This window comes from Neovison vison, chromosome 14 (genome assembly GCF_020171115.1).
Source record: "Neovison vison isolate M4711 chromosome 14, ASM_NN_V1, whole genome shotgun sequence".
In the NCBI taxonomy this organism is placed as follows: Eukaryota; Metazoa; Chordata; class Mammalia; order Carnivora; family Mustelidae; genus Neogale; species Neogale vison.
The window spans coordinates 34,189,858-34,217,214 of NC_058104.1; the positions used below are offsets into that span (position 1 = coordinate 34,189,858).

Genomic DNA, 27,357 nt, shown 5'->3' on the forward strand with positions numbered 1-27,357 from the left:
TCCGGCCCCTGCCACGCTTTAGCTTTCGGGAGCCCAGGGGGGCGGGTCCGGGAGATCGCCCGCTCGATGAGCTCTGCCCCCTAGAGGCCGAATGGGGTCGCAGCTGCGCTGGGGGGCGTGGACTTGCAAACTAGGAGAACTGCACCTTTAAGGGGCGGGGCCGCGCCCTCTGTGGCAGAAGCGGATTGGCTGGAAGAGGCCCCGGAAGTGATGCACGGGGAAGCCCACGTGTGCGCTTCCATCCCACATGGCGGTGCTCCTGAAGAGGTTGCTGCAGTCGGCGAGGCACCCTGCGGCCTCGGGCCGGCCCATGGGACGGCGCGAGGCCAGCCTGGGCACTGATCCCGGGGCTGTGGTGCGAGTGCGGTTCGCCCCGAGTCCCACAGGTAACCTTGGCGGACGTGACGCTGCAGGTCGTTGTCCACCGTCCCGTGCCCGCCCCCTGAATGTTCCCGGACGAATCTCTTCCGGTGGAGTCTGACCGGGGTGGGGGTGGGGGTGCAGCGAGACCCCATTTTACAGAGGCAGAAGCAGGTCCACGAGCGTAAATTACTCATACAGCCAGGAAGTTCTGTGTGTGCCATCACTTTAGGTCTCTCATTCGTGTATTCAGTAAATGTGTATCGAATACAGACCGTGTACTAGGGACGGTTCTAGGCGTTGGCATACGGTGGTCATCGGGCACGCACGGCTCCTGTTCTCAAGAAGCCTACACTGTAGTGGCCGCGACAAACCACGTGCAAAAGGAACTGCCTTTAGACAAAAGCATGGGCCATGTGAGAAATGAAGCAGGGTAGGGACCCGACGGTTAGGTAGGAAGCTCAGAAAGGCCTTGTTGAGGACGTAGCATTTGAGCTGAGAACCCAAAGACAAGCTAGCCGCCCAGAAGCCTGTAGGAGGAAAGAGGAAGCTGCACGTGCAAGGCCCTGTGGTTAGTGGTTTTGGTGCTCAGCAAGCCAGAGAGTGAGGCAGGGGGCTCATTGTTTACCCTAGTGGAGATCTTGTTAGAGCCTCCCCGCTAGTTCCCCCTGTTTTTTTCTCAAGGAGTCCGCCACCTGCCCTCTCAACACGGAGCGTGCCTCTCATTCTGGACCTTAGGGTCCGCATGTAAGGCTTCCCTGTGTGACAAGACCCCAGCTACACAGAGTGACAGGATCTTTCACTGCAGGCATTCGGGTGCAGAGTGGGCTTCTCAAACCATTGTGACAGGACTGGTTCTGAATTCCCAAATGGTTATGGATCAGTATTTTTATAGAACCAATATAAATGAGTAAGAGGGGAAATACTAAAAGCATACAAAATATGAGTCTATTTTTATTAGATTCACCGATACAAAGTTACTCTGTCAGATTGCTATTACGTTTCTAAACGTTTATTCTCTGTTTCCCTTCGTGGTTGTGAACTGGCAACAGTTTGCAGACCAGCATTGGTCTGCACCTTCTTTGCAGAGCACTCCTAGTAGCTGGGTGCCAAAGCCTGGGATTGTTGGGTCCAGATTGCTGGTTTTGCCACTTCTCAGCTGTGTGACATGGGCAAATTGCATAACCTTTCTGAGTTTCTGAGCTTTACCCTCTGTCAAACACGGCTAGTGATGGTACCTGCCTCATGGGTTTGCGCTAATGCAGCTGAGGCACTTCGCAAGGAGTGGTACTCCTAGAGCTTAATAAACAATATTCTCTATTATAGTTCTCATTTTCCTTGCTGATTTGCATACGGAAAAGGCTGTTGACTACAGACAGATAAAAGAATTATCAAGCAACTGAGATCACTTATTGCTAAAATTAATGGAAAGCTGTACTTCGATCAATATTTAGGTCTCCCAACAGCTGTGTAAAGGAGGTTTCCATTTTTTGTTTTTAATCTCTAACAGATGAGACTAAGCTCAGACCAGTGAAGTAGAGTGCCCAAGGGATAGCAATCAATAAATGGATGCAGAATTTAAATCCACATTTATTTGATTTAAGAGATCTTTCTTGCAATTACCAAACCCCCATCTTCCATCTTGGGGACCACTGATTTTGTGGTAGCTTTGCGATAACTAGCAGAAAGTCACACATAATCAGTGTTGAATGGGAGGTCACCTGACTACAGAAGAGGCTTTTGTGTCCTGTGCTGCCTCCTGTTCCTGTAAATGCAGAGAACCTCATCGTGGAGACGGGGCTGTGGCCTGGACAAGAGAAGACAGGATAAGGGGAAATGGCAAAATGCTTAATGTGAATCTTTCAGCCAGGAATGACGGAAAGGAAAATCTTAGGAGTTTGAACTCAGGTGAAGAGAAATACAGTGGAATCAACTATTACTTTTGCTTAGTGCTTAAGCCCAAACTTCAGATGAAAATCAGAATATATGCAAAATGTAATTGTATGATATCTTCAGTTTGTAATTATTATTATTTTTTTTACCCAAGCACATTGTTGAATTTGCACACATTAAGTGCGCATGTGATATGGTTTCCGTGGATAATCCTCTGCTTGTCCTCATTTGTATAAAACTTGGCCTTGAAGCAAATCTCAGAATAGAACAGAGGGTGCAGCTGGGGAGAGTTGGAGTCTTTACAACATCACACACTGTAAGACATGTCTGCTACTTCCAGGACGAGGGGCTAAGCGAGTGGACCACTCCTGTCCTCTGTGGCCATCTGACTCGGTTCTGGTTAGAAAGATGGGATGGGGTAGCTGTTTTTTGAGCTTTGATACTCCCTGGGACATCCTGTTCCAAGCGGGGCTTGCTAGTCAGTTCATCTTCTCTGTCTTGTCTGAGCTGTTCTCTTCTTTTCTCAGGCTTTTTGCACCTGGGTGGCCTCCGCACTGCCTTGTACAACTATATCTTTGCCAGGAAGCACCAGGGGAGTTTCATCCTTAGGCTGGAGGACACGGATCAGACCCGCCTTGTGCCTGGGGCAGCGGAGAATATTGAGGACATGCTGGAGTGGGCAGGTGAGGCAGGCCGGGGAAGGACCCTCCTCCAAAGGGGAAGAGGGAGCAGGGAAAGGAGCCTGTAGGTCTTCTCCTGGGGCCCGAGATGGAGAATGAGGACTTCCTGGAGAGATGGGTACATTTGTGCTGCCTCGGGTGGCATGTGCTTCCCTAAAACATGCTGAAGCTCCCTGAGGAAAAGCTCCGAGGCTGTTCTGGGGTTCCTGTTCTTACCTCAGGATTTCAGGTCCGGCTGGGAGCCAACAGGAAACATAGGCCAAGCATAAGATGGAGCTGGAGAGGCGAGGCCTGTAGTGAGCAGGAGAAAGCTCCCGCCCCCTGTTCCCGTGTAGGAATGCTGGCCCAGTTTGTTCAATCTTCTCACTTCCCAGAGGAGCCAGAAAACCAGGTTTTTATTACTTTTTTTTTTTTTTTTTTAATGAATACTTCTCATTGTTAAACTTGAGCCCAGATTTTTCTTTTTTTAAAAAACCACATTGTGTGAGCCAAACAAAATGTGTGCAGCCTCTAAAATCAGTCTTAGGGGACATTTAATGCAGAGGCCTCCTAGACACCAGGAGGACAAGGAGGAGTGTATGTTCCCTGGGTCAACAGTCGTCTGTCTGTCAGGGCAGGTATAACCAGTTAAGCTCCACAAGGAAAAATACCAAGACTTTTATGAGATGTGTATCTTATTCTCAGTTAAACTATTAACGAGACTTTGGGTTCTCAAAGGGCAGTCACCGATTTCCTTTGTACCTTCTGTCATAGAATGTTATAGTAGATGCTTAATCAGGATTAGTTGAATAGGAGTGTCTGGGTAGCTCAGATGGGTAGGCGTCTGCCTCCAGCTCAGGTCATGATCCTGGGGCCTGGGGATTGAGCCCCATGTCAGGCTCCCAGCTCACCGGGGCGTCTGCTTCTCCCTCTCCCTCTGCCTCCCTCCCCTGCTTATGCTTTCTCTCTCTCTCGAATAAATAACATCTTTGTTTTTTTTTTTTTTTAAACCAATTACTTGAATAAAGGAATTCATTCCCGAAGATCACTTACTATAATGAGGGTCCTGTTCTAGCACTGAACAGAGACCAGTGCCCAGTAAATAGGGGAGGACAGATGAACAGATGAATTTCTCCTCACCGCGACATTCAGCGTTGATGAGTGCTGTGGAGACAAGGGTCACAGGCTGGGGAACTGGCAGGGAAGGGTGCTGTCTCAGTCAGGGTGGTCTTCTCGGAGGAGATGACCTGAAAGCACGAGACTGCCCAGTGAAGGGCCAGCCATGTGGTTACCGGGACGAAGACTGTTCGGAACAAGAGGGCAGAGCAGATAGGAAGGCCCTGCCGCAGGAGAGTGTAGGGTGTGTTAGAGGAGCAGCGAAGACGCCGGTGGCCCAAGCACAGTGAGAGGAGCAGAGGGACTGCACATGTGGAGACGCGGGTTGGCCAGAGCCAAGCCAGGCAGCGCCAGGCAGACCAGGAGGAAAACTTGGATTTCAGGGTGCGCCTGCGACCCGTCAGGTGCTGTACTAGACACAAGCAGTACAGTGATGAACAGGTCCCACCCTCTGAGCCCCTGGTGTGGCACCGTTTCGTGAGCGTGGGCTGCAGTGCCTCAGCAGAGCTCCCCCACACCACCCCCTGGCCTTGTGGTGAGGCAGAGGGAGTGGCTGATTTCTAGAGCTTCCTGCTTCGGGACTCACTCTGTGTTTTTTGTCTTTTGGTTTGTTTTTGTTTTTGCTTTCTGTGGGGTTTTTTAATTATTGTTACTATTTTGTAATTGACATATAATTCACCTGATAGGAAATTCACCATTTCAAAGTGTACAAATCAGTGGTTTTTTTTTTTAGTATATTCACTGTGGTATGCCAGCCATCACCAATATCCAATTTCAGAACATTTCCATCCTCCCAAAACAAAATCCTGCCCTATTAGCAGTCACTCCCTATTCCTGCTTCCTTTCAGCCCCTGGCAGTTGCTAATCTATTTTCTGTCTGTGCAACTTGCCTATTGTGGACATCTCAGGTAGATGAAACCAGATAATACATACTTCTAGTGACTGGCTTTTCCTTAGAAGAGGGGGTTCGGTGCTGTAGCACATGTCACTACTTCATTCCTCTTTGTGACCAAATAATACTCATTGTATGAAAATACCACCTTCTGTTCGTCAGTGGTTGGGCATTTGGATTATTTCCACTTATTCGACTTTTTTTTTTTTAAAGATTTATTTTAGAGAGAGAGCAAGGGGAGAGGCAGAGGAGAAAGAGAATCTCAAGCAGGTTCCCTGCTGAGCACAGAGCCCAACTCGGAGTTCAGTCTCATGACCCTGAAATCATGACCTGAGCTGAAATCGAGAGTCGGACGTGTCACTGAGCCACTTGGGCGCCCCACTTTTTTGAGTCCAATGAATGGAACTGCTGTGAACGTTTATTTAATAGTTTTTAACCTGAACATACATTTTCAGTTCCCCTAGTAGAACCACTCTTAAGCCCTGGGGCGTTCCAAGTGCTGACCATGTTATGGTTAGGCCACGAAAGGGGTCCCACATCTTCAGGATCTCTCTGCACAGCTTCCCAGACACAGAACCGGGGTCCAGCCAGGGCCTGCCGGGTTGTGCCCCAACCCATGCTTCCTTCTCCTGAGGGCTATTCCAGGCCTGGGCTGCCCTCCTGTGCCCCAGGGACTGATGGATGGAAAGGAAGTGCAGTCAAGAGCATGGACTGCAGAGGTGCCTCCGTGACTCCTCATCTGTCGGGCCCCACGACCTTGAACCCTTAGCCTCTCTTATCTCTCAGCTTATCTGTACCAGGAAAATCGCAATAGTAATGACCTCGACTATTGCCCTGAGGATCACAAGCTTTCCTGTATGCCTGCAGCACATCAGACAGTGCCCAGGAACCAGTGCAGCAAGCATCTTCATTATTATTATTCATTTTTTAAAGCTTTTTATTTATTTATTCGACAGAGAGAGACAGCAAGAGAGGGAACACAAGCAGGGAGAGTGGGAGAGGGAAAAGCAGGCTTCCCGCCAAGCAGGGAGCCCAATGTGGGGCTCGATCCCAGGACCCTGCGATCATGACTTGAGCTGAAGGCAGACACTTAATGACTGAGCCACCCTGGTGCCCCCATTATTAGTATATGGTGATCATGGTCTCTTGCTGTGTCACAGGCATCCCTCCTGATGAGAGTCCCCGCCGGGGAGGTCCTGTTGGGCCCTACCAGCAGTCCCAGCGTCTCGAGCTATACGCCCGGGCCACAGAAGCGCTGCTGGAGTCCGGTGCCGCTTACCCCTGCTTCTGTTCACCGCAGCGGCTGGAGCTCCTGAAGAAGGAGGCCCTAAGGAACCACCAGACTCCCCGGTGAGAATTCCATCCTCTCAAGGTTTCTTGCCCAAAGTTGTGTATGTCCCTGGGCTGTTGCTGCATAACAGATTGCCCCCAGACTGTGGTCACTGCGTGGCCTGTGTGGGTCAGGAGCCTGGGCTCAGCCTAGCCAGCTCCCTCGGCTCAGGATCTCTTGCAAAGCTCCAGTCAAGGTTCTGGCCAGGTTTGCGGTTTTCTCCATGCTTGGCTTGCAGAGGATCTGCTTCTGTTTCTCTCGTGAGGCTGTTGGCAGACCTCGGACTGCGCTGGCTGTTGCCAGGAGATGCCAGCTCCTTGCTATGTGGGCCTGTGCACAGGGCAGCTCCTGGCACAGCAGCTGGCTTCTCTTCGAGTGAGTCAGAAAGCAAAAGAAAGCAAGCAAGACAGAAGCCAAGAGTCTTTTCGTAACCAAATCAAGGAAGTGGCATCTCCTCACTTCTGCTGCATTCTGTTCGTAAGAAGGCAGCCATAGGTCCATCCTGCACTCCAGACAAGGGGATGCCGCGGGGGCAGAGACCCTGGAGACGGGGCTCACGGAGGCTGTGACAGAGCTGCCTGCCACATTAGCTCTCGGGCAATACTACCGTGTCATTGCAATTATTGGTTGTTCTGAGGAAGTAAAATGTTTTCAGGTCCAGAGAGATACAGATGCAGAGATTTTTCTGAACCCTGGCTCTAGCCACTCAGTTGCTCTCGCCGTAGACAAATGGCTGTTAGAAGTTTCTTAAGTCTCCTCCAGAGACGCTCCACGGAGACCCTGAGAAGTGTGTACTGTTTCTCTTCTCCCCCCGTTCCAGTGCAGCACACAGTATGCAGCCTGGGCAACTTCCCGTTCCCACTTAACCATCTCGAGGAGACCCAGTCTGTGCTGGCCCATAGGCTTTTTCTTTGGCTTGGGCAATATTCCGCTGCACAGAGGTACCTGCCCTTAACCAGTTTCTTACTAGGGAATCTTTCTGCCTTTTTTATCTGTAGTTCTAACAGAAGAGCTGGGGTGGATCACGGGGACATACATCGTTGTGTGCACATGCGGAGCATTTGTTGGAGACCTTCCCAAATGCGGAACTCCTGGGCCAGTTTGGAGCTTTGATAGACACTGGCCCTGTGGCCCTTGACCACCTTGCTTCCTATCAGCCGTGGCAGCAGGACACCTGCGTTCTAGTCATTTATTTATTATTTATTTGGGAGGGTGGGTGGAGGGTCAGAGAGAGAGAGAGAGAAACCCAAGCAGACTGCACGCTGATCACGGAACCCAATATGGGGCTTTATCTCGTGCCCCTGAAACCAAGACCTGAGCTAAAATCGAGAGTCAGATGCTTAACTGGCCAAGCCACCCAGGCACCCCTATTTTTAAAGAACTTTAAAAACTTTTTGTAAGTTTATTTAAATAATTTCTATACCCAACATGGGGCTTAAACTCATAACCTCCAGATCAGGAGCCCTGCATTCTCCTGACTGAGCCAAGGCTCCACACGCACTGTGGGGCTTGAAGTCACCAACTTGATATCAAACTTGAGCCACCCATGTGCCCCTCATTGCAGCATTGCTCTTTTATTATAAACAGTCTGCTTGTCCGTTGGCAGAAGGTTCTCTTTTAAAATCATGGTCAAGTTCTGTCATGGAATTCATGCAGCCATTTACCGATTGAATACTTAGTGCTGTGTTAAGGAGTATGTTTTCAAGCTTTACGTTTTCTATCAGGATGCTTTGGGGAGGGGTGCCTGGGTGGCTCAGTGGGTTAAAGCCTCTGCCTTTGGCTCAGGCCATGATCCCAGGGTCCTGGGATTAAACCCCCCGCATCGGGTTCTTTGCTCTGCAGGGAGCCTGCTTCCTCCTCTCTCTGTCTGCCTGCCTCTCTGCCTACTTGTGATCTCTGTCTTTCAAATAAATAAATAGTTTAAAAAAAAAAAAAAAGGATGCTTTGGGGAGCAAGTAATGGAATGCCCTGTGGAAAAGGGACAAACCAGGCGCACCGGGCTGGCCTGGTTGGTGGAGCACTCGACTCTTGATCTCAGGGTCATGAGTTTAAGCCCCATCCCGGGGGTAGAGTTTACTTAAAAAAATGAAGAAAAAAAAAGGGACAAACCAGAGTTTCTCATACTTTAACGTGCAGACAGCTCATCTGGGGATCTAGTCAACACGCAGACTTGGATCCACCAGGTCTGGGATGGGGCCCGGGATGCTGCATTTCGGACAGGCTCCTTGGTGGGGCTGCTTCTGGGAGTCCACAGACTAACTTGGAGTAGCCAGGGCATAACTGACAGACATTTGCCACTTACTTTGCAGAAATCTGGAGGTGAGGCAACAGCTCTTTCTGCCCATGAGTCCTATCCCTGTGCTTTAATAAGACCAAGTTTTGCACCCCCACCAAAAAAAAAAAAAAAAAGTCTGGAGGTGAGAGACTCAAGGATAAAACCAGCAGCTTCAACACATCAGGGCTGTATTTTGGCTCCTCCCGGCCTCCCCTGCTCCACCCCCATCTGTTGTACGGGGCTTCAGTAGCCCCAAGCGTCTCTCCTCATAGGACAATAGCTAAAGAGCACAGAAGCGGAAGGCAAGGAATACAAAAGGGGGTTTTCCTCTTGTGGCTTTCACTCCTTTCCGAGGACCCTAACCTCCCCTTCCCCGAAGCAGACTTTTACCTGAGTCCCAGTGAGTACAGTGGTCTTGCCTGGCCCAGCGGCTGGCGTGGGGGAAGGAGATGGCACGATCGGCTACACCAGCAATGCTTCCGCCCCTGGGACTCTGCATTTCTCCTTTTCCTCGCTAGCGAAGAAGAGGGACAGGTTGGCAGGTGGGCGTAAGTGTCTCCCGTGCTGTTATCTCACTCGGTTTTCCGCCATAGCCCTCTTCTTATGCCTGTTCGAGACTGGAAAAAAGGCTAGAGAAGTAAAGGACTTGCCAAGCTTATCTGACTCTCAGAGATGAATCAGAACTCACCTGTGTCTTTGGTACCCCTAGCTATTGTGCTGCTCTGCTTCCTGACAGGTATGACAACAGGTGCCGGAACCTGAGCCAGGGGCAGGTGGCCCAGAAGCTAGCCCAAGGCCCCAAACCTGCGATCCGCTTCCGCCTGGAAGGGGAAGCGCCAGCCTTCCAGGACCTGGTGTACGGCTGGAATCGGCATGAGGTGGCGCATGTGGAGGGGGACCCAGTCATCCTGAAAAGCGATGGCTTCCCCACGTATCATCTGGCCTGCGTGGTGGACGACCACCACATGGGCATCAGCCACGTACTGCGTGGGTCCGAGTGGCTGGTCTCCACCTCCAAGCATCTGCTTCTCTACCAGGCCCTGGGCTGGCAGCCTCCTCGCTTTGCCCACCTGCCCCTGCTGCTCAACAGGGATGGCAGCAAGCTGTCCAAGAGGCAGGGGGACATTTTCCTGGAGCATTTCGCGGCTGCCGACTTCCTGCCGGATGCCTTGCTTGATATCATCACCAACTGTGGCTCGGGGTTTGCAGGTACCCACCCCTGGGAGATTCCAGCAGCGAGGAGCGGGGGGCTTTGGTTCAGGCCTGCCTGGTCTTCAGCCCTGGCTGCTGCCACCTGCAGCCTGCCCAAGTTCATTCTTGTGTTTATTGAACCAGAAATTGTGTTAAGTGCTGGGGCTACAATAGCGAACAAGTAGATGTAACCCCTGCTCTTAAGGATCTATAGTCTTGAGCCTCGCCTGCTTCATCTGTAAAATGGGGATAAGTGACTCCCTCATAGGGTTAGGATGCACTGAGTTCATGAGTACAAGGCAGCTAGCCAAGTGTCTGCCACGCAGTAAGCACGAAAATTACAGATTTTTTTTTTTTAAGATTTTATTTATTTATTAGAGAGACAGCATAAGGCAGGAGGAGGGGGAGAGGGGGAGGGAGAAGCAGACTCCCCACTGAGCAGGGAGCTCAAGGCAGGGCTCAATCCCAGGACCCTGGGATCATGACCTGAGCTGAAGGCAGCCACTCAACCAACTGAGCCACCCAGGCCCCCGAAAATTACAGATTTTACGATGATGACAATTATATTACTACCACTGTGGCAAGTATAAGTTCCAACAGTATTACGAAGCTTACTATGACCCTAGTTTACTCCAGCTGAGCCTTTATTTGGCTCAAGACTTAGAACCCAAAGGTTAAAGCAGCAGCAAATTAGGATGACCTCTTTATGGAGGAGGTTTTGGAAGATGCGGCCGTGGTAGTCTGCTTACTGTTCATTCTGCTGTTACCTGGTTTGCTCCTTGAAATATCCTTGGGAGGTATGTATTATCACTGCTATTTCTAAGAGAATTGAGCAGCTCAGAGAGGTTTACTAAAGTCACACAGTCTGTAAGGGACATGGCAGAGGCCCCCTTGAGGCCCGGGCCTGACCGCGCTGCCCACCGACTGTATGGGGCGGGGCTGCTGCTCGGGAGGAGGGGCTCCCAGCAAAGTAGTTCTCAACCCTGCCTATGCTTGGGAGTCTCCCGGGAGGCCTGTAAATCGCACTGATGCTCAGACTGCATCCCAGACCAGTGGAATCACAGTCTCCAGGCACTGCTGTTCCTGCGGCTCGCATCTTTGGGGGCAGTGAGGGTCATTTAACCTGATTGTTTTCAAACTTGTTTCTTTCTGAGTGACAGAATCCTTTCTGCAAATGAGAGCTCATTCGAGCCCTTGATCTAGAAAAGAGCTAGAAGTTCAATCCCTTCAGTTGGAATGCAGTGGGGAGCCCAGAAGGTGCTCACCCAGCCTGCCTTTGACTGAAAGGAGAGGCCCGGGGGCTGAGGCTGGGCATGTCTGCTTGCAGAGAACCAGATGGGCAGGACCTTGCCAGAGTTGATAACACAGTTTGACCTGACCCGAGTCACCTGCCACTCAGCCCTGTTGGACCTGGAGAAGCTTCCAGAATTCAACAGGTGAGTGGGGAACCTGTGGTGGGGGGCGGCTGGTGGGAAAGGGCTTTCTCGATGATGATGGGTCCCCGGGGCAGAGGGTCTAGCAGGCTTTGGAGTCACATGGACCTGATGTGACTGTGGGCTCAGGTGTCTAACATTCTGTGACCTGACACCAAGTTTGTAAGTCACCTAAGCTCCCTCTCTTTCCTCTTCTTGAACATGGGGCTGACAACAGGATCCACCTTGTGCAATTGTCTTAAGAGTTCAGTAAAATTAAATGTTGCGTCAAAGTACTTGCGCAGCCTCTGGCACATAGAAAGTGTTCAGTAAATGGTAGGTGCTGTTTTTGTCATTGCTATTGTCCCACCCATCCCGGGCCTGGATTCTGTTAACCCCGGCCTGGAGAAGGGGGATCTTCCTCTTGGAATCACCCCCCCTCCCTCAGCCAGCAGTGAATGAGCGCTGTCTCACGGCACCCGTTGTACTTTTCCCGTAGTTCTTCACTCAAACTTCTAAACCCAGTTATGGTTCAGATCACTGTTGGCATATCCGTCTAAGGGCCTCAGTGGTAAAGCCAGCGGACAGAGGTGTACTTAGGGGACAAGGGACTCAGTGCCCTCTCCTGAGCGCTGGTTTGGGGACAGGCTTCTCAGTGCTTTACTTGTGTAAGCCCAGAGAATTCACATTGACTGCAGGTGTTTTAAGGGTGTTACTTCATTTATTTCTATCGTTGGACTTCTGAGGTCGGTTGCCCGACTAAGCTCTATTTTGCAGATGCAGAAACTGAGACCTAGGGCAGTCCCATGACTAGCCCAAGTCCACACAGTAAACAGCAGGCATCTCTCGAGTGGGGCATTCAGGAGCGAATGTAACTTGTACGCTACCTGATTCTAGGGGAAGCAGTATCGTAGGGAAATGGAGACAGGATGGGGGAGATAGCTGGTGACCCATCCTAGTCCCCCCGGAGCATGAGGGCAGCCAGAGGAAGGTAGAGGGGGGGCTTTGCTCAGTGTGAATCAGGGAGGAGGTGCAGTGTTGGAACCGATGGCTGTGGGACTAATGCAGGTAAAGCTGTCACGTTTAGATGTTTCTAGCATCGAGCCACTGCTGTGATTCTGTCAGTGCTAGTAGTAAAGGCAGTAATAGCTGTCCCAGCAGTCCTAGAGGTGCCGTGGGAGTAGTAACAGTAAAGACCATCTGTTAGCACTTCTGCCTCCCGGGCCCTGGACCGGATGAGCGTTATCTCAAGCTTGGCCACTAGGGTCCCTTAATTGCTTGCTTTCTACTGTCTCCTCTTGCTGCTAAGGCAGTCTTAGGAACAGTTTCAGCATGTGGTATTAATTCCTTTGTAAGAAAACTGTTAGTTTCTCAGAGAGTTGTATGCTCTAGAAGCTTCCCAGAGGCTCTCCTCCTTTCACCACTGACATGTGGGAGCCTCTGCTCTGACTCCCTGGCTGCCTCCAGTGGCCTTGAGCTCTGTGCTTTACAGATGGTCCCTCATTTAATCTGCACGGTGCCCTGTGATGGAGGCCCCCCCCCCATCATCCCCACGTGATTGGCGAGTATCCTGAGGCTCTGAGCGTGCGTGTAACTTGGTGCAGACATCTCACAGGGCTGGTCTGATCCGTAGGCCTGTCCAGTTACAGAGCCCAGGAGATACCCACCGCTGCTGCCCCGCCTTCCACGCCAGGGATCAGGGCGAAGTGCCTGCAGATTGGCCCTCAGGTCCCTCTGACATTGCTGAGAAGCCTGTTCCCAAACCAGTGCTCAGGTGAGGGCAGCTTAGGGAGGGGACTGAGGACTCACAGTGCCTGCTTGGAGGCTTTGCTGCTTCCAGAGAGGGAACAAGGCAGGAGAATTCTAGAAAGGTGAACATTCGAACTGATAAGAAAACCTGAACGTTTTAACTCTGAACGTTGGATTGAACGTTCTCCAGTCTGTCCTCCAAACTGTCCCCTGGCTTTGAATCCTCCAAATCCATATTCTTGACCTCTGCCTTTTTGTGCCAGAGCCCCCTGCTTAGAGCTGTGCCAGGAGGCAACACCAGCAGAGTCTGTCTTGTAAACTCAGGTGTCTGTAGAGGCCAGGCCAGCAGCATAGGGGAGGGTGGCCGCCAGGAGAGGCCCTGGGGAGCAGAGGGCTGGGCAGACTGGAGTGTTCTGTGCCTGCGAGCTGGGCCTTCTCCACTCATGCTGGCCATTGAAGCGTGAGGAAGGCGGGCCCTTTGCAGCCAGATCTTCAAATTTCCTGAGAGAGGCCAGAAATCTCTATTTTTATGTGATCTCTTCCTAGTTTAAAATGTTAGCTCCTATTTTAGAAACAATAAAAACAGGATATCTCTCAGGGTTGCTTGGGATTCTCAGGCTGCTGCAGACTTTGGCCAGATCCCTTTCCTGTATATTGTTTCCAGGGTGTGGGAGGGGCAGCTCACATAATGTGTCATGCTTCCACCCCCACAGCTCCCCTGCGGGGAGAGGGTTTGGGGCTGGTGATGCCAGAGTCAGGACAGTCCCTTGGCCTCTCTTACAGGCTGCACCTCTGTCGGCTGGTGAGCAACGAGACCCAGAGGCGCCAGCTGGTGGGGAAGCTGCAGGCCCTAGTGGAGGAGACGTTCGGGAACCAGATTCAGGACAGGGAGGTCCTGGCCCCAGCCTACGTGGAAAGGATCATCCTGCTGAGACAGGTGTGGCATTGGGGAGTCGCAGGAGATTGAGGGAGTGGCTGGTGCCCCTGTCACTGCCTGTCCTGGTGCGTTGGAGCCCTGTCCACAGCGCTCCCAGTGAATGCCTCTTACCTCCCACCCAGGGTCACATTTGCCGCCTGCAGGATCTGGTCTCGCCAGCACACTCCTACCTGTGGACTCGCCCTGCAGTGGGCCGAGCACAGCTGGGCCCCCTCTCAGAGAAGGTGGATGTGATTGCCAAGCGTGTGCTGGGGTGAGTTCCTACAGGCCAAGCCCAAGGCTCTGCACCCAACTTCCCTCTCCCTCCCAGGACTCTTCTTCCAGGGATGACTGTGAGGTCCCCGCACCAGCCCCCATGGCTGGCAAGAGGGTCTGGACAGAGCTGACTGGCTCTGTTTGAAGAGAGGCTTCCCCAGAGGATGCTAGACCCTCCCCGAAAGGGGCGGCATGTTTGGGCTTTGGGAGTGGGTCCCTGTGGCTTCCCTCCCAGTACCGCCACTTACCCCGTTATTCTCCTGCCCACATGGCGTCGCTGTGGCCAGCTTACCACACCTTTTTGAGCTCCCATTTCCTCGTCGCCAAGGTAGAGATGACATTATAGTCCTTACCTCGACAGGAACAGAAGTACAACCAAAGCTGACTTGGGCTGAGCCTCATGCAGGAGCCAAAAATGTGTCATCAAGACCTACTTTTTCTCTCTGTCCCTTTGACCTTCTGTTCCACACTTTTCCATGCTGGCTCCTTCCTCTGCAGGGAGTCTGTGCTGGGTGGGTGGAGAGTGGGTCTCTCTATCAGACGACAGAGAGGACAGTGCTGACCCATGTGGAAGTGGCCATCCGAGGCTGAAGAGCTTTTCCCATGTCTCAAGGGTCTTGCTGTCCCTAGATTTTGCTCTGGTCTATGTGGTACATGGTGGCTCACAGATCATCCACAATTAAGCCAGAACAAGAAGGAGGAAAAGGGAAGGACAGGACACTCCTTCCCCTTCCAGACCTGACTTAAGGGTTACACGTTCATTTCTGCCCGGATCCCACTGACTAGAACGCCTGTCTTGGCAGCCATAGCAAGCCACAGGGGAGTTTGGAAAATGTCGATTTTTTTTTTTTAACTTGGCAGCTATGAGGCTGGCAAAAAATTTTCTCTCTGCCTATGAAAAGGAGAAACGCTGGAAGGGAGCATTAGTAGCCTCTCGTATCTGCGCCAACACCACAGAGCCTCAGCTGTGTCTTGCGATGAGCTCCGGGGAGCCTGGCTAGCCTTGTTTTCCTGTCTCCGAACCAGTCATTAAAGCCTGGAGAGCGTAACATACCAGTCAGTGCAGGTTAGCTTATCCTTCTCCTGGGTTCTAAAGGGACCCCCAGCCAGGGCACATGGGCTGAGGATGGGAGCCAGGCGATTCCCCAAGAAGATTCGGGCTATCAGGAGAAAGGCAGATGGATGGTGGGCAGCAAAACCCACAGTGTCCTCTTTACTTATCTCCTCCCTCCTTAATTGCAGAGATTAAAGTAGGTAATAAGTGTTTGCTTGTGCACATGCCCTCAGTGGGCTGTTTTATACGTTCTGTACATTAGGTACATAGATTCATGCGAGGGCCGTGTGTGTGTGTGTGTGTGTGTGTGTACACTTAAATTCACAGCAACCTAATGAAGTAGCAGATTAAAATGTTATCCCCATTTTATAGATGAGAAAATCAAGACGCAGAGAGGCTAAGTAACTTGTCTAAAATAATAGTAAGTTGGAGGAGCAGGAATTCAAATCCAAACCTTGTAGGCTGGGCCTACAAGGCCTTATGTTTCTCTGCAAAGTGCTTGGAAAGCACCTGATTCCCGGAAACCTTAAAATATTGTTATAATACACATTTAGAAGTGGTAAGAAAATAAGCATGCAGCCAAAAATTACAGTAATGGTACAAGAAGGTCTATTAGCAAAAAATGTGTTGTCTGTCCTCCTCTAGCCCCCAACAGAAATGCACCACTGTTAGCAATTTCCTTTGCGTAATGTCAGAGTATTCAACCATATGGGTATATGACTCCATTCTTAGAAGTTCTTAAATTTTAGATGTGATATTTTGATTAGGAACACATTCAAATCTCTCAAACCTGGGTCTAAAGCCTAGAAAGTATGAAAAAGGTAAATAATTGGGAAACCCTTTTTTTTTTTTTTTTTAAAGATTTTATTTATTTATTTGACAGAGAGATCACAAGTAGGCAGAGAGGCAGGCAGAGAGAGAGAGGAGGAAGCAGGCTTCCTGCCGAGCAGAGAGCCTGATGCGGGACTCGATCCCAGGACCCTGAGATCATGACCTGAGCCGAAGGCAGCGGCTTAACCCACTGAGCCACCCAGGCGCCCCAGGAAACCCATTTTTATCCTTGTTCCCCATCCACCTAGTTCCAGAACCCTCTGTACATATCTACTACTATTCCTAGTTAAATCTAAAGGATCCTTCTTTTTTTTTTTTTTTTTTTAAAGAGTTTATTTATTTATTTGACAGAGAGACAGAGAGCACAAGCAAGCAGAGCGACCGGCAGAGGGAGAGAGAGAGAAACAGGCTCTCTGCTAAGCAGGGAGCCTGATGCGGGGCTTGATCCCGACCCTAGAATCATGAGCTGAGCTAAAGGCGGCCGCTTAACCAACTGAGCCACCCAGGCGCCCCAAGGATCCTTCTTTTTTACACAAAAATACGGTAAACGGTAACACTTTGGTATGTTTCTGGTTTGTTGTCTGTTTCACTTAAGATACTTGTGGATCAGGGGCACCTGGGTGGCTCAGTGGGTTAAAGCCTCTGCCTTCGGCTCAAGTCATGATCCCAGAGTCCTGGGATGGAGCCCGACATCGGATTCTCTGCTCAGCAGGGAGCCTGCTTCCCCTCCTCTCCCTCTGCCTGCCTGCTTACTTGTGATCTCTGCCTGTCAAAAAAAAAAAAAAGATACTTGTGGTTCTGCTCAGTGCTTAGAGAGCATTCTGATTGTTTTCTGCAGCTATACCAATCCCGTTATGAAACCACATTACCATGATTTATTTAACTCGTTTCCTGAGGATAGACATTTGGACTGCGTCCAGATTTTGCTGTTACAAACAATGCTGCAGTTAATAGCCACATAGAGACATCATTAAGCAGGTTTGCAAGTGTATCTCCAGGATTAATTCCCAAGAGCCATTATGATTAATACTCCTTTAATTTAGGGCATGCCACCATAGGGGCTCTAAGTTCTAATTCACCAGGACCATTGCCTTAACTCCCCATCCCTGCCACAGGGTTAGGCTTCAGAGACAGTCTGAGGCTCCCACTCAAGGCAGGAAAACCAATCCCCAAGCATTCCAGAGCTGCCAGATTTCTCGACGTCCCTTCTGTGTCCACGCCAAGCTCCGGGCCAGCTCTCACGTGTCCAGAGCTGCCATTGTTGGCCACCTGGGGCCTGTCACTCTCACCAGCTCCTTGGCAGCCTGCTTCCCCACAGTGACGTGGAGGAGAAGACCTGTTTTTTCCCACGTTACGTTTTATGTTTTCCGTATTTTGTCTCCCGGATTTTGGATGGAACAGTTCTCACGTGGCCCAGTTAATAATGCGGTAAGGATGGTTACCTTGGCGTCCCGTTGGAACTCAGTTGCTCCAATACTAGAGTTAGGGACGGAATCTGTCAGTCCGCAGCGGCGGTCTCGTCACGTTCCTGCTGAATGCAGCCCTCTTCACGAAGCCCGGCCCTGGAAGGGGGCTCCCTGGACCCCCACGTGCGCAGGCGGCATCATAGTCGGCCTCGTGGATCGTCCGCGCGGGCAAAGCTCTCCAGCCCCAGCTCCTGTGCAGCATTTCCAGTTTGGAGTCCCCACAGTAGCCAGAGGAAACTGGACGGTGCCGGCGAACAGACCCACCCCACCCTGCTCCTGTCCTTTGCTCCAGCTCGGAGTTGTTACGAGTGTTCTTTTTTTGGCAAGTGCAGTTCTGAGTGCCTGGGGAGTCTCTTGAAACTCGAGCGCACGTGTGAGAGAGGATCTCAGCTGGCCTGCCAGGAAAGCGGAACGAGGTGGCTGGCCTCTTGGATTTTAGGTCTGAGGTGCCTCAAGCTGTGTGCAAAGAATGGTTGTAGTAAGAAGGGGGCACCAGGCCGGCTAACACGGAGACCTGTGCTCTGGTGGCCCCGGGCAGCGGACACCATGACCTTCTCCCACTTTGGGAACTGTTTCGCCCCGGCCTACTTCATCACGTCCAAGTGCAGCAGCCTGCCGAGTACAAGGCCTTCTGGAAGCGCATGCAGGCTGGGGTCACCTATCTCTTCGTGTAGCTGCATGAGGTGCTGTTCCTGGCCACCAGGAAGGTGGCATCTGTGACTTCACTGCGGAGTTCATAAAGGCCAGTATGGATGTGCAGGTCTGATAGGCCTAAGTCTTACCGTGTCCCAGAATGGAGGCAGGAGCATGGTTGCTGCCCTAAAAATTAAAAAGGAAGGAAGGAAGGAAGGGAGAAAATGTTTGTAAGCAAGTTGGTGGCAGTGGTGGTAGGGGAGCTGGGGGCTCCTGCTGGCTTTCTTCCTGCTCTTCTGGGCGATTCACCCGTCCCCCTCATCCCAAGGAGTCTTCCTTCCACTGCCTTTCAGGTAATTGCCCAGAGAGCTTCCTTCTTCCTTCCTGTGTCTAACCTGTTCTTAAGTTCGTTTTGTTGTTGTTTTGAAGGTTCTCTTGCAATGTCCCTCAGCTCTTGGATAGAAAAATGTCAGCTACTTAAACTTTTAATGAAATACAAGATCAGATACTTTGGAGTACTCACTGTTTTTCAGGCAGTGAATGTACTTAGTTCCTGACAAGTTTTAACTTAGCCCCACCAGCGCCCTGTGAGGTGCAGCCACTTTAGAGATGAGAAAACAGGCATAGAGATCACTCAACATTGAGGTAGAAATTAGTAAATTTCTTATTATGGAGTTTTCCTATGTTGTGCTTGGATTATCTGTGAATGTGGTCCCTTGGTTGTTTGTCTTCCTCAGCTTGGATGGGGATGAGGATAGTAGATCTTCCTTCCCTCCCTTCGCCCCCAGCAGGCTCGAATACAGGCCTGAAGAGTCCCAGCTGACTGTTAATCTTCTGAAATCCTCCCTCTCACGTACTGCCACTGGCCCATGTAGGCCCCCATAGACTGGCTCTTTTCTAGTCTTTTTGTTGGCTTTTTTTTTTTTTTAAGTTTATATATTTATTTGCTTACTTATTTATTTATTACTATTATTATTTTTATTATTTTTTTAAAAGATTTTATTTATTTATTTGACAGATACAAGTAGGCAAAGAGGCAGGCAGAGAGTGAGAGAGGAGGAAGCAGGCTCCCTGCTGAGCAGAGAGCCCAAAGTGGGGCTCGATCCCAGGACCCTGGGATCATGACCTGAGCCGAAAGCAGAGGCTTTAACCCACTGAGCCAGCCAGGCGCCCCTACTATTATTATTTTTAAATAGGCTCCATGCCCAGGGTAGAGCCCCATGTGGGGCTTGAACTCAGAACCCCAAGATCAAGACCTAAGTTGAGATCAGGAGTCAGACGTTTAACCAACTGAGCCACCTAAGCGCCCCTATTTATTTTTTTAGTAATCTCTGCACCCCACATGGGGCTTGAACACACAACCCTGAGATCAAGAATAGCATGCTCTTCCAACTGAGCCAGCCAGGCGCCCCTCTCTTCTAGGCTTTTAGAAGGACCTGATACAAGCTTTACTCAGGACATGCTGAATAGCAAACTGAAGAAGGTATCCGAAGGCTTGGAAGGGACCAAACACAGTACTGTGATGCGGGTCCTCCGAGTGGCCCTCAGCGGACAGCTGGTAAGTGGGCAGATGGGCTGGATGGTTCCCTGGAGCCCCTCATTCATCCATTCAGCTGACATTCACTGGCCGGCAGTAAGCTCTGATTCGGGGGTACAAAGACAAATGGCGCAGGATCGTCCCCTTCAGTCATTCAGCAGATAGTATTTATGGAGTGCCTACTGTGCGCAAGCACCATGTCCGGTACAGTGGGCACAGCAGTGAATGAAACCCACTCCCGGCCTGCCTGGAGCTGGCCATTGACGGCCAGGGAGCGGAGGGTGGGGGGGCACAAGAGCACAGGCTCCTGGGAGTCAGCCTCAGCCGCAGAAAGTAAAGACAGTAGAAGGCTAACTGTGCCCCTTGGGGTGCAGGCAGCAGCACTGGGGTTCCCTGGGGCAGAGCACCTGCAGACAAAGGCTGAGCATTCGCTCATTCGGCAGTTTAAGGCAATGAGGCAATGTTTTCTCTTTTCATTCTTAGCAAGGACCCCCTGTAGCCGAGATGATGGTGTCCTTGGGAGTGAGGGAAGTGCGGGAGCGAATACAGAAGGTGCTTTCCAGCTAGAGAGAAGATGTGCAGGAGAGTGGAGATGGCCCTGGGAACCTGGGCAGGCCTGGAAACTGCCTTCAGAGGGAAGCTCGTGGAAGGAACCCCGAGTGGAAACAGTCTCCGAGTGCACACGCTGCTTCTATGGCTTCTTCTCATCTCATGTCTGGTTGGGACGGCACGTTAACGTGGCGCCGGTTAGGGGCAGGTTCACACTTGGCTCAGGCTGCCAGACAAGTGCCTTAAACAACAGAAAATGGTTTTCTCACAGTTCTGGAGTCTGGAAGTCCAAGGTCAAGGTGTCAGCAGGTGGGGCTTCCCAGAAGTCTCTCTCCTTGGCTTGCCCACGGCCACCTCTCTGTGTCCTCACGGGGTCTCTCTGGGTGTTCACATCTCCTCTTAAAGGGACGTGGGTCAGGTTGGAGGGAGGCCCATCCTGGTGGCCTAGCTGTAACTTAACCACAACTTTAGGGGTTCTGTCTCCACATCCAGTCATGTCCTCAGGTCCTGGGGGTTAGGGTGTCAGCATGTGAGTGTTGAGGGGATGCAGGTCGGCCCTTAACAGTGTGGCAGCTTCCTGGACATTGGGTCTCGGTTCTCGGGGCCTATTGGGATGTGGAGCAGGGGAGGGTGGCTGGTGCCTGCAGGGCTGAACTGGGTGGCAGACCCTCTGGGGCGTGGAAGAGGAGAAGTGACCGTCTGACGAGGGCAAGTACTGCGTTTTATGCTGCTCTTTGTCCTTGCACGTGGGGCATCCTGTCTCTCCTCTAAAGGTCATCTCTTTCTCGTCTCAGTTCTCTAGGACTTGTCCTTGGGCTGGAGACCTTCACCCTGCCTCTTTCACAACTTTTTCTTCATGTCTACCTCTTCCTTCTGCCCATTATTGTAAGTCTTCGTCTACAGGTTTCTGAAATAAGATGTTCTTTTTATTTATTTATTTAAGTGATTTCTATGCCCCAAATGAGGCTCAAATTTACAACCCCAAGGTCAAGAGTCACATGCTCTTCCAGCTGAGCCAGCCAGGCACCCCTGAAGTAGATGTTCATACTGGGGTAAATAGAAATGGAAGGAAGATGATGGCTGTGTATAAAGACCGTACTGGAAAAAGAATAAATAAAATAACAATTTTTTTAAAGATTTTATTTATTTATTTGACAGACAGAGGTCACAAATAGGCAGAGAGAAAGGAGGAAGCAGTCTCCCTGCTGAGCAGAGAGCCTGATGCAGGGCTCGATCCCAGCACCCTGGGATCATGACCTGAGCTGAAGGCAGAGGCTTTAACCCACTGAGCCACCCAAGCGCCCCAAATAACAATGTTTTAAAAAAGACCCTACTGGGGCTTCTGTAGAGTTTCCCCATGTGGCAGCCAGCCTCCCAAGTGGAAACATGGTAGTCCATCCCCATTTAGTTTCCACAACTCTGTAAGAGAGGTATTCTTATTTGTGTTATAAGTAGGGAAACTGAGGCTCAGAGGAGTTAATGAACTGTCTCAAGGTGGTAATGTGAGGCAAAACAAGGATTTAAACTCAGATTTAGGACAATCCAGGGTCAAGTTCAACTCTTAACTGCAGAGTGACATCAGAGCCTCTGCTTCTACAACACAAAGCACAGTTACAAGAAACTGGCTCATGAGTTGATAAAGCTGCTGCCACTTCCTCAGTTGGAGGGAGCTGTCTACAAGTGGCATGTGTCTTCAGACGGGGGGGCGGTTTACTCAGTATTGTGCATGTGTGTGAAGGGACTCCACACATTGGAAATAACCTCAAGTCCGTCACCCTGTGCTTCTGAGAGCATAGTGAAGTGGAAAAGGCCATGGAGGCCAATTACTAGATCCAAAAGCCAGTTCTACCACCTACTTCACCATGTGATTTCTGTACCTCAGTTTCCTCATCTGTAAAATGGGGCTGGTAAGTTTTCCTTTCTCAAAGAGTTGTAAGGATAAAAATAGATGTTATGGGGCGCCTGGGTGGCTCAGTGGGTTAAGCCGCTGCCTTCGGCTCAGGTCATGATCTCAGGGTCCTGGGATCGAGGCCCGCATCGGGCTCTCTGCTCTGCAGGGAGCCTGCTTCCTCCTCTCCCTCTCTCTGCCTGCCTGTCTGCCTGCTTGTGATCTCTGTCTGTCAAATAAATAAATAAAATCTTTAAAAAAAAAAAATAGATGTTATATGGAAAGTTCTTAAAACTGCCTGGCACTAGGGGAGCCTGAGCTCACTCGTTAAGCATCTTCCTTCAGCTCAGGTCCTGATCCCAGGCTGATCGAGCCCTGCTTTGAGCTATCTGCTCAGCAGGGAGCCTGCTTCTCTTTCTGCCTGCCTGCCTCTCTGCCTACTTTTGATCTTTCCCTCTGTCAAATAGATAAATAAAATCTTAAAAAAAAAAAAAAAAAAACTGCCTGGCACTTAACCAGTGTTATCTATTACCATCATCATCCCCACCAGTATTTTCATTCTTAGAAAGGGCAATCTTGTTTGCAAAGTATAGAAACAGACTAACTTAAAAAAAAAAAAATTTATTATTTATTTGAGAGAGAGAAGGAGCAGGGGGAGGGGCAGAGGAGAGGGAAAAGCAGCACCCCGCTGAGCTAGAAGCCCAACACAGTGCTTGATCCCAGGACCCAGAGATCTGACCTGAGCTGAAGGCAGATGCCACGCAGGCTCCCCTCCCCTTAAACTAACTTGAACTTCAAAAGGAAGAGAGAGTTAGGACTCTCAGAAATCCAAATGGGAGGACTTCCAGCTAGGCCTTTCAAGAGATAAAATCTGTACCTGCCAACCTGCTGGGACCCAAGAAGCTCACCTTTGTCCCTGAGACCACCGTCTCTAACATTCAGCTGAGTCCGCTCCACTCATTCCCTCTGCAGGCCGGCTTTCTCTTTCTCTCTGTACTTGGCCAGCAACTGCCCCAGCTCTGAAACTGAATTCTCTCTTATCCTACATTCCCACTTAGATAACTAGCATTCCATGTCCAGATTCCCAGGAGGAATCTCCTGGGCCTCTTTAGGGTCAGCTGTCTACGCACGGTTCAGTCAGCTGTGACCAGAGGGACGGTCCCGCAATAGCACCGTGGCTGCAGGGGGGCCCACCGTACTGAGTAGGGAGACTGGTTCCTTCCCCTCAACACATTCTCTGTGTCACTCAGGATCTTTTCTAGAAAATGATCGTTCTGTAACCACATTTGGAATTTCATTCCCATTGCCTTGATCCTACTTTGTTTCTACATAATACTTATTACTATACGAAATTATATAGTATACTTGAATGTGTTTACTGCCTCCCTTGCTCTAAAGAACATAAGATTAAGACGGGCAGGCAGTCTGTCTCGTTCTTATAACCATAGTGCCTGGCCTGTTGCCTGACACAGAGTAGGGAATCAAGTGGAGATCTTATGGAAAAAATAAGGGCCCCATCAGTCAGAACAGTGTGTTCTTAGAAGTGGCAGTCATCTTCTGGTCTAATTGCCAAATTCTAATAGTTCCCAGCATCACTGCAAGATTCGCAGTTGTGGTTAGCAGGCTGGTCTGCGGCCTGTAATTTGCTTTGAATCCAGCTATCTGTGAGGCATAGCCTTTTTTCTTTTTTCTTTTTTTTTTTTTTAAGATTTTATTTCTAAGGGACGCCTGGGTGGCTCAGTTGGTTGAGTAGCTGCCTTTGGCTCAGGTCATGATCCCAGCGTCTTGGGATCGAGTCCCACATCGGGCTCCTTGCTCGGCAGGGAGCCTGCTTCTCCCTCTGCCTCTGTCTGCCTGTGCTCGCTCGCTCTCTCTCTGATAAATAAATAAAATCTTAAAAAAAAAAAAAAAGATTTTATTTCTAAGTAATCTGTATACCCTACATGGTGCCTGGACCCACAGCCACAAGATTAAGAGTCACATGCTCTCCTGACTGAGCCAGCCAGGCGTACCTCTATGAAACAGACTTTGGACAAAGACTCTGAAGTGAAGGGTGGGGACAAGTGGAAGTCGTCTATTCATCAGTTAATATATTCGTCATAGGACAAAATTGCTACCTTCCCAGGGACCGAGAGTGTTGAATACTTAGAAAGTGAGTATCCGCTAGCTGATAGCAGGGTCCAGAGAGGGAGGCTTTTATTTCTTTCTTTCTTTCTTTATTTTTAAAGATTTTATTTATTTATTTGACAGCAGAAATCACAAGTAGGCAGACAGGCGGGGGCGGGGGGCAGCAGGCTCCCCGATGAGCAGAGAGCTCAACGTGGGGCTCAATCCCAGGACCCTGGGATTATGACCTGAGCCAAAGGCAGAGGCCTCAATCCACTGAGCCACCCAGGCACCCCATTTTTTTTTAAGATTTTATTTATTTATTTGATAATAAGTAGGCAGGCAGAGAGAGAGAGAGGGAAGCAGGCTCCCCACTGAGCAGAGAACCGGATGCAGGACTTGATCCCAGGACCCTGAGATCATGACATGAGCTGAAGGCAGAGGCTTAACCCACTAAGTCACCCAGGCACCCCCAGAGGGAGGCTTTTAGTAAGTTCAGGGGTACCAGAAGCTTTATAGATGAAGTGACCTTTGAACAAGGTTCTAAGGGATGAGTAGGAGTTTCCCTGGTCTCTGGGTGTTGGAAGGGTATTCCGAGTAAAAGGAGGAAAGGAGAACTTCACAAAGATGAGCATGGTTGGAAGTAAGAGTAGGAGTTGAGGGGGTGTAGAAAGTGGCTGAGAAACCAGGCAGAGGGAAATTCCAAATGGCCCTTTTTTTTTTCCTTTAAGATTTTTCTTTATTTGACAGAGAAAGAGCATGTGCAGGGGGAGGGGCAGAGGGAGAAGCAGGCTCCCTGCTGAGCAGAGACCACCCCACCCCCCACCCCCAGTGTGGGTCTCAATCCCAGGCCCCTGGGATCATGACCTGAGTTGAAGGCAGACACTTAACTGACCAAGCCACCCAGGCGCCCCCCAAAATGGCCCTTCTTTGCCAGGTTAAGGGTATCAGGGGACACCGTCTGATGGAAATAGCAACAAAAACAACTGAGATTCAAACCAGCTTAAAATAAAATCTAGTATTTCATGTAACAGGAAGTTCAGGAGGTAAGGCAGGCTCTAGGGTTGGTTAATTTAACGTTCAGTGACGTCAGTAAGGACCCCAGGTCTCTGCATTTCCATCTCTGCTATATTGGCCCCAGCCAATAGCCTTGGGTTGGTTTCCTGTGCTGACAGTTGGCTCGCCTTAAGAGCTTGGGCCTCTCTGCACTTCTTCCTTCATGTGCTGTCAGAGATCGTGGCTTTCTGCAGCTCTCCCTAAATGCAAAGAAACTTTTCTCCAAGCACCCTTTACTGCTTTACTTCCCCATTCTTGAACTTCGGGGGAAGGAGGGGAAGGCATCCGCATAGGTCGGTCAGACCCAGAGCTGGGGGCAGGGCATGCTCTTCCCTGAGGTACCTGGCTGGGTTGGGGAGCCCTGGGCACTTGAACACAGTGTGGGTTCTCTTAGTGAAGACATGAGTTAACTCTTCGGGAGATGGAAGGTGAGGAGCCTTTGAAATGTTTTGAGCGAGGAAGTGACATGATCGGATTATTTGAAAGCTCCTCCTGAGAGCTTTGCTGCTGAGAGATGTGAGCGGAACCAGAGCAGAAGCAGGGAGCCCTGATAGGAGATGCCTGGGAAAGGAGGCAAGAAGGAGGGCTGTGGTCAGGATGAAGCCGCACTTCATCACAGCCTGACCCTGGTCTATCTCCCCAGCTGCACTTCACGCCTCACAGCCCCTCACATGACCTCTTGTCTGGCTCCAACCACAGAAGCCTTCCCGAGGTCCCCAGCCACATCTCCTTCCTGCCTTCGTACTGCTGTTCCCTGCGACGGGAAGACCTGTCTACCTGCCCTTCTCCTTCCTAGCCTTCAGATCTCAGCTCCACTGTCAACGGCAGGGAAGCCTCTGACTTCTCCCCAGGAGGTCTTCCTGTTGTCTTTCATCAGCAGCACCCTCTTCTTTTCCAAAGCACACAACTGGAATTGATTCCGTGACTGGTCGGCTATGTAAGGAGTTCTGCGGTGATTTGCTGGTGTCAGGAAGGTCCAGAAGGACGAGGCTTTCTATCTTCACCATTGGTGAGAAGAGCTCTGCTTCACACGGTGGCTGCCCAGAGACACTGTTGAGTCAAAGACCAGATCCACCTCTGATTGGATCAGATGGTCAGGGTGAGCAGTCACGTGCACGGGTGCTGGCTTCGCTGAGGTCCCTGTGTTTAGTGAGAATGTCCAGGAACTTCACATCACTGGGGGTAACTATTTTCATGAGTGAGTCACGGGATATGAATGTGTTGTTGTTGTTTTTTTTAATTTGGAAGGCAGTACAAGTTTGTCTTGGCACTTGTGCTCATTATCATGGCCTGGGGGAATCTCCAACTTATCCTTTATAGCTGGGCCAAATGTTAGGCTCTAGGCCAGAGCCCCCTCAGCTCTGCCCCCTCCCACCACTTCCCCAATCCTGATGGCAGTAGGACAGCCCAGCCAGAGAGGGGAGGCTTTCATCACCTGTAGAACACCTCTAAACCGAGTCCATTCAGTCCTAGCTTTATTCATTCATTTGACAAATACCTGTTGTGTGCCAGGCCCTCTGATGCCTGGGGATGTGGAGAGGAATAATAAAGGCTCATTAATTATAGACGCTCAGGGGTGCCTGAGGGGCTCAGTCTGTTAAGCATCTGCCTTCCGCTCAGGTCATGATCCCAGGGTTCTGGGATTGAGCCTCACATGGGGCTCCCTGCTCAGCGAGGCGTCTGCTTCTCCTCCTCCCCCCTCCCTCGATCCTTCCCCCTGGTCCTGTGCCTGTGTTCTCTCTCACTCACTCTCTCAAATAAATAAAATCTTTAAAAAATGATAGACACTCAGTCGACAGGAGTTTCTCACCCCCAATTATTTATATGTTTATGTATGTGTGTATTTACATTTGTTAAGCTTTAAAAAAACAAAAAACAAAGAGAAGGTCCCCCACCTCAGAGAGCCTCTCACGTGAGACTGACAGTAAGGCAGGTGTGTAGCTCATGGTGGAGAACCAATGGAATTGCTACAGGGATGTGGAATCCCTGGGTGCGGGGGTGTGTGGGGGAAGCCAGTCAGGGAACGTTTTCTTTAAAAGGAGGTCGGTTTTGCCTTTTGATTTCAATTTCAGATAAATAGTGAGTAATTATTTAGCGTAAGTATGTCCCAGGCAATATTTGGGACATAACTTATACTAAAAAATTTGTGTGTGTGTCTGAAATACAGA

At 50.4% G+C, this 27,357-nt stretch overlaps 1 protein-coding gene across 2 annotated transcripts; it reads left to right on the forward strand.

Moving 5' to 3' along the window:
- Positions 1–223: 223 nt before the first annotated feature.
- Positions 224–26,820, forward strand: EARS2 (glutamyl-tRNA synthetase 2, mitochondrial). 2 transcript variants are annotated; one of them, XM_044232661.1, is made up of 10 exons: positions 224–386; positions 2,781–2,936; positions 6,081–6,270; positions 9,262–9,734; positions 11,044–11,152; positions 13,661–13,814; positions 13,937–14,067; positions 19,476–19,611; positions 20,074–20,448; positions 25,833–26,820. In XM_044232661.1, exons 1-9 carry the CDS (start codon positions 248–250, stop codon positions 20,155–20,157), a joined length of 1,572 nt encoding a protein of 523 aa, XP_044088596.1. In that variant the 5' UTR covers positions 224–247; the 3' UTR covers positions 20,158–20,448; positions 25,833–26,820. The 2 variants fall into 2 exon arrangements, with proteins under 2 accessions (XP_044088596.1, XP_044088597.1); XM_044232662.1 differs by having other exon boundaries at positions 13,958–14,067.
- The last annotated feature ends 537 nt before the right edge of the window (positions 26,821–27,357 follow it).

Excerpts from the sequence above, each read along its gene's own strand:
- EARS2 (XM_044232661.1), top strand. The coding sequence starts at position 248 with ATGGCGGTGCTCCTGAAGAGGTTGCTGCAGTCGGCGAGGCACCCTGCG. Across the intron at positions 387-2,780 it reads GTTCGCCCCGAGTCCCACAG|GCTTTTTGCACCTGGGTGGC; the intron begins GTAACCTTGGCG and ends TTCTTTTCTCAG. Across the intron at positions 6,271-9,261 it reads AGGAACCACCAGACTCCCCG|GTATGACAACAGGTGCCGGA; the intron begins GTGAGAATTCCA and ends GCTTCCTGACAG.